General features: G+C 35.0%; 1 protein-coding gene across 4 annotated transcripts; it reads left to right on the top strand.

Annotated features, from left to right (window-relative positions):
* Nucleotides 1-9,826, top strand: LOC18052980 (protoporphyrinogen oxidase, chloroplastic/mitochondrial). Of its 4 annotated transcripts, none has more exons than XR_002907092.1 (19): nucleotides 1-118; nucleotides 242-281; nucleotides 1,124-1,259; nucleotides 1,451-1,516; nucleotides 1,894-1,944; nucleotides 2,093-2,149; nucleotides 2,228-2,304; nucleotides 2,421-2,457; nucleotides 2,575-2,640; nucleotides 3,209-3,249; nucleotides 3,743-3,875; nucleotides 4,844-5,020; nucleotides 5,647-5,721; nucleotides 6,250-6,373; nucleotides 6,452-6,560; nucleotides 6,709-6,783; nucleotides 6,932-7,038; nucleotides 7,474-8,498; nucleotides 8,906-9,826. XR_002907092.1 is itself a non-coding variant. In XM_006447054.2 (18 exons), the coding sequence occupies exons 1-18, from the start codon at nucleotides 88-90 to the stop codon at nucleotides 7,599-7,601; spliced, it is 1,530 nt and encodes a 509-aa protein (XP_006447117.1). In that variant the 5' UTR covers nucleotides 1-87; the 3' UTR covers nucleotides 7,602-9,826. The 4 variants fall into 4 exon arrangements, 2 of the variants coding, with proteins under 2 accessions (XP_006447117.1, XP_024046291.1); XR_002907091.1 differs by having other exon boundaries at nucleotides 8,792-9,826; XM_006447054.2 differs by having other exon boundaries at nucleotides 7,474-9,826.
* Nucleotides 9,827-13,008: the final 3,182 nt, after the last annotated feature.

Here is a 13,008-nt window from a genome sequence, read left to right as displayed (position 1 = left end):
TGCTGCACCTGCTCAGAGTCACAGTTTTTGACTAGTAGCAGCACCCTCTGACTTCTCATTTCTCAGGGCTCCGATTTTGACGACACAATGGCGTCAGCTCCCGGAGAAGATAACCAGCGTCTCTCCTCATACTCATGCTCTCTAAATAAAAAATGAAAATATCATAGCTAATTTGAAAATTGAATTATATTGTTATTATTATTCATTGAGATGACAAATAAATGGCGTGTGGATTTTTCAGGCTCTGCCAAACGAGTGGCTGTTGTTGGTGCTGGTGTTAGGTATGCTAAAAAAAATTTATTTATTAATTTTATTTTAACGAATTATTAATCTTTTTTTCTTTGTTTTAAGTCAATTAATTCAGGTTAGACATGCGGTGCTTAACTGCTTATACTTAAAAAGTTCAGTCAATTTAGTTTTTAGACTGGATAACGGCTACATAGGTCACCCATTTTACAAATTCTTTTTTTTTTTTTCCCTAAAGTGATAATCAGATAACAAGAAGTGTATATTGTTTGTTTAATTGGTATATGAGGTTTAATAACAATGACCTGTCCTATATTTTGTTTGCTAATCGGGTGGAACATGGGAGGTTTTTGACAAATTTTAGGATATATTTTTTATTATTTTTTTCTGATTTTATAAATGAATTTATCAATTTAATTTTCATTTCTGACAAATTGTAAAATCAGCTTAGTCTGTATGATATTTGACCAAAATGTAGAAGTGGGAAAAAAAAAATATATTAACCTGTTATAGAAGCATGGAATCTGTTCCATCTATATGCTACAAATGAACCCAGTTCCATTGTTGGAGATTTGAGTTAGACACAGACATATTTTGCGTCACAACATTGCAAGACATGAAACTCTAGTCAACGGAAGGGACCCACATTATACATTTGGCACTTCAATATTGAGTGATTGAGTAAGATGAATTCAAAGTGGTTACAATTTTCGAACTTGTGGCAAACTTGTGGAAGCAAGGACAATGCTCATATGGAGTTGGGAAGTAATTTAACTAAAATGCATACAAGGGTTACCTGTTTCAGATTTCTGATTGTATGTATGTACATCCATTTGCATCCAATATTTGAGATTGACAATGTAACATGATGTTGCAGCGGGCTTGCAGCTGCTTACAAGTTAAAATCAAATGGTGTAAATGTCATGGTATTTGAAGCTGATGAAAGAGCTGGAGGGAAGTTGAGGAGTATCTCAAAAGATGGTCTAATTTGGGATGAGGGAGCAAACACAATGGTAGATTTACTTCAACATACCAAAATGTTCATCAGAGTCTGTCTGTTGGTAGCACAGTGACAAGTATAAATTATTACTTTTTGCAAATGACTGTAACACTGTTCTTTGCTGACTGGGAGGATGCTTATGTATACTGATGTTCATGCCAGTTTTATGAATTGTTTTACTTTTTTTTTTTTAATTGTGTGCAGACTGAGAGCGAGATGGAAGTCAAAGGTTTGCTCGATGATCTTGGAATTCGAGAAAAACAACAATTTGTAAGAGTTCCTGCATCATTTCAAATTTATGAGTGAATCTACAGTATTTGTCTTTTCTTGGTAGTAAAGAGGGACTTCATCTTGAAACTCTCTCTGTGCTAACTTCTATAAAAATCATTTAGACTTCTTCGCTTTTCAATTGTGGAATGTCTGTTTTCTGGCCCATGGTTGAAATTTTGGACTTTATGGTTGATGATAAATGAAGTATCTCATCCTGAAACTCTCTCTGTGCTAACTTCTATAAAATCATTTAGACTTCTTCGCTTTTCAATTGTGGAATGTATGTTTTCTGGCCCATGTTTGAAATTTGGGACTTTATGGTTGATGATAAATGAAGTATCTCTCTGCTAACTTAGCTTTTGTGTCCATCCTTACAGCCAATTTCACAGTACAAACGGTATGTTGTGAGAAATGGGGTGCCATTTCTGGTATGTCCTGATTGCTTTATTTATGCTACAGTTTAAGTTTACATATTGTAACATTGAGGACGGGGAAAGCAATTTCTCATTAGATCTTTGTTTTCTTTATGTATGTAGCTGTTTTATGACCATAAGCTTTGCTTGATTTTAATGCCAGATCCCCACCAATCCCATTGCTCTTATAACGAGTAACTTTCTTTCTGCTCAATCAAAGGTTTGTTTATCACTATGTATTTGAGGCTCATTCAATAATATAAAAATTCTCCAATGGAGTGCATTGCTATGATTTCAGTTTCAGATCATTCTTGAGCCCTTTTTGTGGAAGAAAAGTGACTCTGCGAAAGTGTCTGCTGAGGATGCAAAAGAAAGGTCATAAACTTTTCTGATCACTCAAAATTACTGTTCCACTCTTATGGCTTTTCTTTTTATGTTTTTAAAGAGTAAGCTTCTTAATATTCAGGTTTCCCCCTTTTTTTAATCTGCAGTGTGGGTGGGTTCTTCCAGCGTCATTTTGGGAGAGAGGTATTGTGCTAATGATTTGCATGCTTGAAAAATATATGTTATTTTGATTTTTATAGAATTGTCAGATCAATCAATTGTAGTTTTATATCACTGCTTATTATTCTTTTTGAATTTCAGGTTGTTGATTTCCTCATTGACCCTTTTGTTGCGGGCACGAGTGCTGCAGATCCTGAATCTCTTGTTGTGAGTAACGTATCTGATCCATTGCTACCTGTAAAGTCTCATGCAAGATACACTGGAAGTGTGCTATTCTTTCCTCCATTTCTTTTGCCCCCTGTTTACACAGAATGACATTGACATATTAAAACTCCATATAAAGTTACAAACTATCCTATACAAATGTATACCGGATAGAAGCAGTGGAAGAGTGAAAATACACGATTCAATGAGATAAATGACTAGATGTTGTTATAGGTGATATAATAGTGGCCATCAATTTGTATGCTAGAGTTTGTTTGGAAAGTTTGTGCATTGTATTGTCCAATTGCTATAACAGCAAAGACAATTGAGCTAAACTTTTTCATTAGTATACATCTTTCTTAGTGTGACCTAATTAAAATTGTGAATTAACTCCCAGTGTATTTGTGATGTATCAACTCTTTGTTTTAATGAGCTGCCCTTATGAGCTAGGACATATTTTATCAGTGATGTCTAAGGTCATATTTTATCAGTGATGACAGGGAGTTCCTAGCACTGATTGATTTCATTTCTTCAGTAGTTTTGTTGATTACCTTGCCATACTTTAAAACAGATGCGCCATTCATTCCCAGAGCTTTGGAATCTAGAGAAAAGGTATACTTCATACAACTTTCCTGCCACTCCTGAACATTTGTTCGCAATGCATGCATTTATTGGTGTACTTTATGAATCATACATTGAAGAGAAGCGATCTGCAAAATAGATATGTATTTCTGAACTAATAAAATTTGTGAAGTGCAGCCTCAATGATTCATGTGACCTTGATTATCATCTCTTGAACTTGCTGCAATTATATCTGGTTGTGGATGTGAATCCATGATCCATATTTATCAAAGTTGCAGATTGGTGCCAAACTTTTTGTATATGGATGGTCTCATTTCTTATTTATGCTTTATGTGAAAATTTTGCCATGTCATAATGTTAAAGGACTATGAGGGCTAGAGAATTTGTCATTGTTCTCAGAGATGCTTAAATGTACTTTAATAGCAGTCTGCCAAACAGTTAAATTTGTACAATTTTACATTGTATTTTATGAACTAATGTCCTTTGGACATTAATAATGGTAGCTGAATGAAAATCCTTTCAGGTATGGTTCAGTCATAGCTGGAGCAATTAAATCAAAGTTTTCTGCCAGAAAAGAAAAAAGCGCAGAAGCAAAGGGTTCTTCAGAAAAGAAACATCGTCAGCGGGGTTCATTTTCTTTTTTGGGTGGAATGCAGGTATTTCTCTGTAAATTCTCTTCCAGAAAGGAGACAATCTAGTTTCCATATCGTATGCGGCATATTGCATGCTTTTCATATACAAGTGCTTATAGGGTATTCATGAACTTCAGTTCTGTAATTGCTGATGATTCAACATCCTTTAATTGATCGTTGATCATTCTTGATCTTGTATAGTTTCCATTTTCCTGAATTAAACATGCGCTATAAATTGCCTCATCTGCGCCAACATTATACCCTTCCACACTTTGGTCATGAAGGAAAGTATCTTATCTATATACCTGTCTGTTAAATAGTGGGTGGGAAAGTTTTCCTTTCCTCCTACTTGCTGCAACTCACATTTTAATGAATTATGGATGTCATATCTAGAGTATCTTATTACTGATATGTGGGCTTTTGATGTGGAAACCACTGATCGTATGTCCTCTGGTTTTTATTTTGGCCTCTGCTGTCTGTTGCTGCCTTGTGCCTCTAAGGTAATTGGAAGGGTTATTGCCCTGTGCTTCTTGAGGTATTTGAAAAGGCTTGGAGAGTTGTAAAATTTGAAATATCTCTTTTGGTAGTTCCAGCCAACAGTTTTAAATGAAATGTAGGCTTGAATTATGAAAAGTGTAACCCAGAGAATAAAGATTACTTATTTTACCAAGATTCGCAATGAAGGGCACTTCTAAATTTTTTATTTAATGTATTATTGACGGAAATAGTGGTTTCTTAATTCTTCTTATTGTTAGCCTGCACCTGTTCATTTTCTAATTCAAATTTATGTAGGCGTCTATGCTGATCACATCTATTCACTTGATGGCTATCATTTTGCATTTGTCAGCTCTAATCAGAATTCTCTTTCTCCCTTTACATCCTAGCAAACATATCTTGAGTCAGATGTGTCCTCTATACTGATAATCTCATTGATCTTTATTACTCTCTTAATATTATTTTTTTTCACTTTCTTGTTTTTTGTTCTCTTGCAGACCCTCACTGATGCATTGTGCAAAGCACTTGGCAAGGATGAGGTTTGTCTGAAATCAAAGGTTCTGTCATTATCTTATAGTCATGATGGGAAATCAGCATTAGAGAATTGGTCACTCTCTAGTTCTAACCAAGACAAGCAATCACAAGGCCTATCTTTTGATGCTGTAATCATGACGGTTGGTATTTCTTTTATTTAAGACAGTTATTTGGATACTTATTCCTGCTTTGTGAAACGTAATTTCATACTTGTATAATGGTGTCAATTTGCATATGCTCAGCAAGAGAATCACTGCATGCACACGCCTAATGGGAATGAGTTATACGCTCTCTGAAATGCTTGCTGCTGAAAGCATATAAGCTAGCTACTTGCTACAGCTGAACTGACTAATGAGAATCAAAACATGATCAATATAACGAAATGAAGGGTGATAAAATATACTAGTTCACCTGCTGGTATTATTAGTTCACATACTGAAAGTAAGAAATGTTTGTCAACAGAGACCTATACCTTAGAGCACTATCAACGCTTCTTCCATTTTGCTGCCTCCTAAAATATGGGCAATAGACAAATTTGACAACTAATTGTGGTTTTAAATACTTTCTTGTGTGCTATTTGTTGCACTTGTTACTTAAAACATTGTATGGCATCTTGTTCTCTTTCTCTCTTTCTCTTTCTCGCATACATGCACGCACACGCACACACAGATGCATGCATGCACATATGCCTACCTACTTGTTCTACACTTTATTTGCTCTTCTAAAAGATCATTATTATTAACTAATTGGGAATTTCTTCTGATAGGCTTCACTCTGCAATGTTAAAGAAATGAAGATTACGAAGGGAGGAAATCTTTTTCCACTGGACTTTCTTCCTGAGGTATTTTTCTAACAGTTCATTTTAACATCTGTTCAATTGCTTATCTATATTTTTGGAGTTTTCAGAATTTTTTTTCTTAATTTAGTTAAGAAAATATTTGTATCATGATTTCACAATAGCTACATGCATGATATCCATGAAAGCTTTTTTGAGAAACATGTAAAACGAAACCGGTGATAGCTTCCTCGGCCTTTTCTTTTTCAAATTTCATTTGGTCGTTGCTCTGGAATAGCCTTGCCTTTTGAAGTGAAAATCTTTAAACTAAATGTATTTTGTTAGAGGATCTTCATCTGGGACTTATATTTTTCTGAGCTTTTGATGACCGTGGACATGGTCATTAAATGAAGCCATTTGGTTTTTCAACTTACAAAAATTCAGTGGTGGGGATCGAAGAAGGTTTCTGTGCAGATGTTGATTGATGTGAACTAATGCCTTCACTGATGAAGAAATAGCTAGTATGAAAAAAAAAATTACTGTTAAATTTTGAGAATTTTGAGCAACCGTAATGTATTTCCATTCATTATTCAGGTGATTTACATGCCGCTATCAGTCTTCATCACCGCCTTTAAGAAAGAGAATGTCGGGAAGCCTCTTCAAGGATTTGGAGTTCTTGTACCTTCTAAGGAGCAGCAAAATGGTTTAAAAACTCTTGGTAATGCATTGTTTTTGGCTGTGTTCAATTATATAACTCATCCTTTTCCTAATGATCTTCTTATACCTCGCTGTACAGGTACACTATTTTCCTCTATGATGTTTCCTGATCGAGCACCTAAAGATTTGTTTCTCTATACAACCTTTGTTGGAGGAAGTCGCAACAAGGAATTGGCAAAAGCTTCAACGTACAAGAAACGTCAATGCTTATAATTTTCTACTTACAACTGCATATTTGTCCTTCATTTCTCCGCTAATTTATGCATTGTTCTTATCGTTTTTGTCAGGAACTTTGTGGTTATCTAATTTTTTTTCTTGATCAAATTATTGTTTTAGGGATGAATTGAAGCAGATTGTTACTTCTGACCTGAGGCAGTTGCTGGGAGTGGAAGGGGAACCCACGTTTGTGAAGTATGTGAAGAATACACACACACGCACACACATAGCGTACCCTTCTTTTCTGATGATAGATTGGAGATCAACCAATGAAGAGAAATAGAGTACTGTTAATATAGATATCTTTACGTTCTCTTATGGCTCAAAGTATATTTTATGGCAGTCATTTCTTCTGGAGTAAGGCGTTTCCCTTGTATGGGCGTGACTATGACTCCGTTTTAGAAGCAATTGAAAAGATGGAGAAAAATCTTCCTGGATTCTTTTATGCAGGTAATAACTTATCAATTGAAAGATGTAAATTCTTAATGAGATCTTTTAGTAATCCACTTTATTAGAATTCAATGGTTCTAATTCAGAGACAAAATCTGAAAGTTGATTAGTGCTTTGAATTTAAAAGTTGAATAATTTGTCAACCTTGTAGGTTTTGGACAAAGGTTTCTACTTTTGTCAAAAAGGTTACGAGAATTGAAATAATTCTGCATTGGGACTTTGTCATGTTGCTAATGAAATATGGTGTCATCAGCAATACACTATAATTGGTTTCTTCACGTTACTTTGTCCTTAAAAACTGCTTTGCAGATATACGCATTTGTCAGTTTATGCATATATGAGAGTGGCTTCTCTCCCTGGCAATGTCAGATGCTGAGCTAATCCATTATCAGTTTCATCATTTCTTATTTCTTATGTTATGAATGAACTTGTTAGGTAACCACAAAGGTGGATTGTCCGTGGGAAAATCAATAGCCTCCGGGTGCAAAGCTGCTGAGCTTGTAATTTCCTATCTGGAAAATTCTTCAGATGACAAGATGCTCAAAGAAGGATCATCAAAGTAGGAAGTACGGACATAGGGACTGTGTAGTATAAAGCCTTAAATTCTCTTGCTTTGCTGCCTGCATTAATTCTGTAGGATATAAGAGTGGATTTTTTTTTTTATAAGAATGGATTTTATTTCTGTGCAAACCATTCTCTCATTTGAAGGGCTAGCAAGGCAGAGTGTTCACTGTTCAAAATACCTGTATAATAAAATGCAAGTTCCTTTTTGGGTTTCCTTCAAATTGCTAAAAAATTTTGACGCAGAAAAAAAAAAGCCTTATTAGCTGACAGCAACCTTTCCATTTGATTGAAATTGTTTTAAGCATTTAATGAAATTTCTGCTTCATTTTCTGATCAATTTTTGGTGAGTTTATGCTTGTGCTTCCCATTCGATTATATAATTTGGAAGCTTTTCAATTGTGTGTTGAGAAGCTAACCAGTTTATCTTTTAGTTGTTTGTACATTAATTAAATTTTTTGAATTTGAAAGCTAACAAAGTGCTTTTGGCAATAATTACTAATTACCAGCCTTTTTTTTTTTTTTTTCTCTTTTTGCTGCCCTGTTGAGTATGGGCATGGTACTGAATGATTATAAGCAGCAACAAGCAGGTCCCGGTGCTCATTACATGCTTGTGAGAATGATGGTAAAAGCCAACAAGGAGCAGCAACTATCAGATTCTATAGGCTGCAGCTAAGAGCAAAACTTATGTAAAAGCCATACAAATAGTCAAAGATTTACGAACATACTTACAAAAGGATATGGTTAAAAGTACTAATATTACACCCAGAAAACTACTGTATCAAGCAAGGTTTCTAATGTTTGAACAATACTTGAAGACATCAAGTTTGAGAAATGTTCTTCGAGGTGCTTCTCAACATCTTGCCTTCCGACATTAGCAATCACAAGCTTCTCCGGTGGTAAGCTCGTCTTCTTCTTGAACTGCCTTGTTATATTTGATGCGGCCAAATTTTAACATCTCCTGTGCATCCCAGAACAAAAGCAAGATTGTTCTGGTTGATTTCTGAGTGCATATGGAATGCACTTTACCCAACTAAAAATTCAAATAGAGCATTCAAACACCAGCAAAACTTAATCACTTATAGTAAACGATTGCGAAACCAAATAAAGCTCAAATATTGCAAAGAATGATATTGCTCTAGTTGACTGACCATTTATAACTATTCTGTTCTATAATCATTTGTTGTTGAAGGAGGTTCATACTCCGATAGTGGTGGCTTTGGTCATCTGCTCTGTATAAATGCCTTTGAATTAGGTTCTGCGGGGTGGTGAAAGAAATCTATCATGTTTCGATCGAAATTCTCAGGTCACTGAAACTTGACGAGCCTATTGAAGATCCCAGTCCTACGGATCGATCAGGGCAGAGAAATGAGGCAAAGATGGGCAAGCTGCAAGATCTTCTCAAGTATATGTTAAAAAATGTTGCTTCTGATGAAAAGGGAAACAGCAAATGTGGCTGCTACCGGTGCATTGTCTGTGGTGAATGATGTTACTTCATTGGCCAACTCAAAGCCTTCAAACAGAATGACACCTCAGCGAATGGCAAAGCTGCTGGTCAAAAGAAAAACAATTGTGGCTGCCAGGGCTATTTCAAAGCCAAAAACCAGAGTGACCCTGCAGAGGAAGTTTGATGTTTACAGCGTGACCTGGTTTACGTGCAAGAATGTCCTTTTGAATTACCCGGCATGGGACTATGGTGATGACATAGAGCCATGGTCGAAGGCAGCACAGACAGTTCTTGACGACAAGCAGTTCGTGAAGAAATGGGAATTCCATTGCATTCCACGTATTTACAAAATACTTGCAAGTCAAGAAAGCTGCAGGGGTTGGCATTGAACGATACTTGCTGTAATATAGAAAATTTTGAGGCAACAGATTTTTCTAGGCATATCAAGAAACATTGATGATTCTAGAGAGTTCAACTGAGCAGTAGAATCAATTAATCGAATTTCGATAACGGGAAAAGGGATTGATGAGTCAAACTTGAAATTGAGCTATGAAGGTGACCGCAGGAGTGACGATGAGCGGGTTTGTATGAAATGCAGTTGTGCAGCTGGGGATGATCAGTGATGATAGTGAAAGTATCCGGAATTGTCTTGATTGTGAATTGTAACTGTGGCAGCACACGCGCTGCAATGGCTTTGAGGATTCTAGCCAATTATTTTATTGTGTAATGTTTTACGACTCTTCGTCTGAATATACAAATAAGCTGTATTGTTCAAGATTAGATATGGTGGCGAAGTCTGCTCCGGCAAGGATCTTCAATTCGAAGAGTAGATGGGGTTTTACTCGTCATACGATGCGACAATGCTTGCTGTTTGTTTGAGCTTCTATGCAGACGGGTCCAAATTCCAACTTTTTAACCCTATGGTGTTTATGTAATCATTATGGATATTACAATTTGAGGGTTATGGATTCTAAATTTTTTTTAAAAAAAAAAAAGCTATTGAGACCAATCTTAATCAAATATTGTTGTGAGTATTGCACCTGTTGTAACAAGAAATATGGAAGATCAAAAATTGGAAGTCTTATTCGGGTCCAATAAAATTTCAATAATGGTTATTAAAATTAGAAGCTCCACAAGCGTGACTTTGAGAAGGAGATAAGTGTTGGAGATAAATATTGGAGAAAACTATAATTAAATGATAAAGATTATCATGCCAAGGAGTTATCAAGGATTTAGGCTATCTAAATTGTATCATAAATAGAGAGCTCTTGATATATAGGAGAGACATGAGTAAATAGCTAAACAAAAAACTTCATTGTAATCATCACACAATAGTAAAATTGTTCTTTCTATATCTATGAACATAGGTTAAGTATTTAACCACGTAAATTATTTAAGTCTCATTTATTATATTGTCCTACCTATTTATTTCTCTAGTTCACCTTAAATCTTTGTCAACAGATTGGCGCCATTCGCGGTGATAGTATAGCTAGTCACTATTAAAATCAAATACTACAAAATCATGAGTCAATTGAGCCAACGCAGTCTTGACGCCATGGGATATAATGGGGCCCAAGCCCTTCAAAAAGGTAATGTATTCTGCCCTGTAATGTATTTAAGTGTCTGGAGCTTCTTTTTATTCATGAAAGAATGATAAACAGAAGAATGCAAGAGGAAAATCCAAATTTTTCCAAACGGGTTCTCAAGCAGGACAAGCTCCAGGTAATAAACTTTAGTAACATTACTAATTTTTTTCTTGACTAGCTTATCGCTTACTTTAACAACGTAAGTGATCCCTTATTGGAAAATTATTACACACACATGCACACATAGTCTTTCATCTGCATGAATTTTCATGTGGATTTGGGTTTTAAAGTGGTGTCACATACTTTTACAATGGTGTGAAATAATTTTTTAACAGTTTAGAACATTGTAAAGGCATTTGGCATTTAAGGGGCTATAATTTACCTTCACGTGTATTTTTAGTTTGTGGAGAACTTGTGATGCTTGTTGATCTTGAATCTAGTGAGGTGAGTACCTAAAAAGGTACTCCAACTCAGTGTTTGACTAAAATTTAAGAGATGAAGAAGAATGAATAAGATTAAGTTTTTCTTTCTTTAAGAGAGAATAATATTCTTGGAGGGCAAGGATTCCTTGTCTTATTGAGATGGTCCCTATTTTTTATGATAGGTGACATAGATTTAAGGTTTTGCCTTGGGCTCTCTTCTTATTGACATGTGTTACCTATCATTATTGTTACGTAGATGTGAATTTGATCATAGAGAAATAAACATACTTACTCTATACCTACGTCATTTATTTTGTGCCTATGTACTTTCTTACTTTTATTCTTATGACTTTGGACGTAGTTTTCCTTAGATCATGGAATATGGGATTGGAATAAGCTTTCCCTCTCTTTTCATTTTCATAAGATACTTGAAATTTTACCTTGGGTCTTATTCCTTCAGAATGAGTTGGATGTTATCCCCCGAAATAGTTTCCTTTCTTATGGACTCGCGGCATAGTTTGGTACTTTGGAAGTATGGCACCTACATACATTAATGGAAAACTTTAAATTTGTATTTTAAAAAATGTGAGTACCCGCGCCTAAAAATGACTATATAAACAAAACATTCTCATTTTAATAAAATAAGAATGCCATTAAAATACAAAAAAAAAATATTTTAATACATTAGGTGATAGATTTCAGGGAAAGATTATTTGAATTTAAAATTTTTACATAAAATTTTAATACAAATTTTGAACCATTGATTAGGGATGACAATAGGGAGGGGAGGGGAGGGGACCAATATCCCAGTACACATCCCCGATGTTATGTATATGTCCCCATCCCCATCAAAACTACTTGAGGGGATCCCCGTCCCCTCCCCGAATAATAACAGGGGATCCTCGAGAGTCCCCGATCCCCGAATAAGTGATATCTTTTTAGTTTTTGAACTTAATTTAATCATATTAACCTAAAAATATATAAAATAAAATGAGAATAATCATCAATGGACCTTATTTCATTCTACTCCTTCAAACTTTTGTTATATATACTATTCAAATAATGATTTTCAAAATAAAATTTAAATAATGTGATTTTTATATATTATTGACGTGATTGTTGTCCATGAATAATGATACTTACTGATCACCGACTATGGTGCAACAAAACCGCATGTGTGACTGCTAGTTGACGTTGATATGAGCTAGGCTACTTGGCCATTGGCAACGCGATGTGCTACAAGGTTATGATGAAATGAAGACAAGTTAGGTGCTTGCTATTGCACGAATAATTCGGAAAGGATGAGCAAGACTGTGAGAGAGTGATTTAGAGTGTGATTTGTGAGTTATGGGCTTGTGAGATTGTATACTTTTGGTTGTAATTAAGTGTAAATTATATTAAACATTTTATATTAACTAATATTTATATTTTTTGTATAAATAATTTGATATTTATTATTTACACTAATATTTAATATTTTACAATTTAAAATTTATTATTTATTCACTAATAATTCTAGAAAAAGAAATTAAAAATTAAAAAATGAAATAAGGAAATGGGGAGGGGATGGGGATTCCACCTCATCCCCGTCCCTTCTCCGAATAAGTAATTAGGTAAAATATCGTCTCAATCCCTTACCCAAATAAAAAATTGGGTATAAAATCATTCTCGTACCCTCCCTAAATAAGAAAAATCCCCAAGAGACCTTGTCCCCGTGGGAATTTTTGCCATCCCTACCATCGATCTTGTACAATTTAATGGTAGATGAATTCTTATAATTAAAAGGGCTGAGAAATTGTGAGCTTTTTCAAGTCTAAGCTCAAGCCCATATCATTGACAGCAGCCCTAGGCCCTTTGTAAGTCCCTCCAAACTTAGACAGGCTAAGCATGGGCGGGGTTTGGGCTTCAACAAATTTTCTAAGTAATTTTTTAACAAAGCTAAAAGTAATAAAAT

This window comes from Citrus clementina, unplaced genomic scaffold (genome assembly GCF_000493195.1).
Source record: "Citrus clementina cultivar Clemenules unplaced genomic scaffold, Citrus_clementina_v1.0 scaffold_2, whole genome shotgun sequence".
In the NCBI taxonomy this organism is placed as follows: Eukaryota; Viridiplantae; Streptophyta; class Magnoliopsida; order Sapindales; family Rutaceae; genus Citrus; species Citrus x clementina.
The sequence above is the reverse complement of the archived record's forward strand: the minus strand, read 5'-3'. Positions and strand labels throughout refer to the sequence as shown.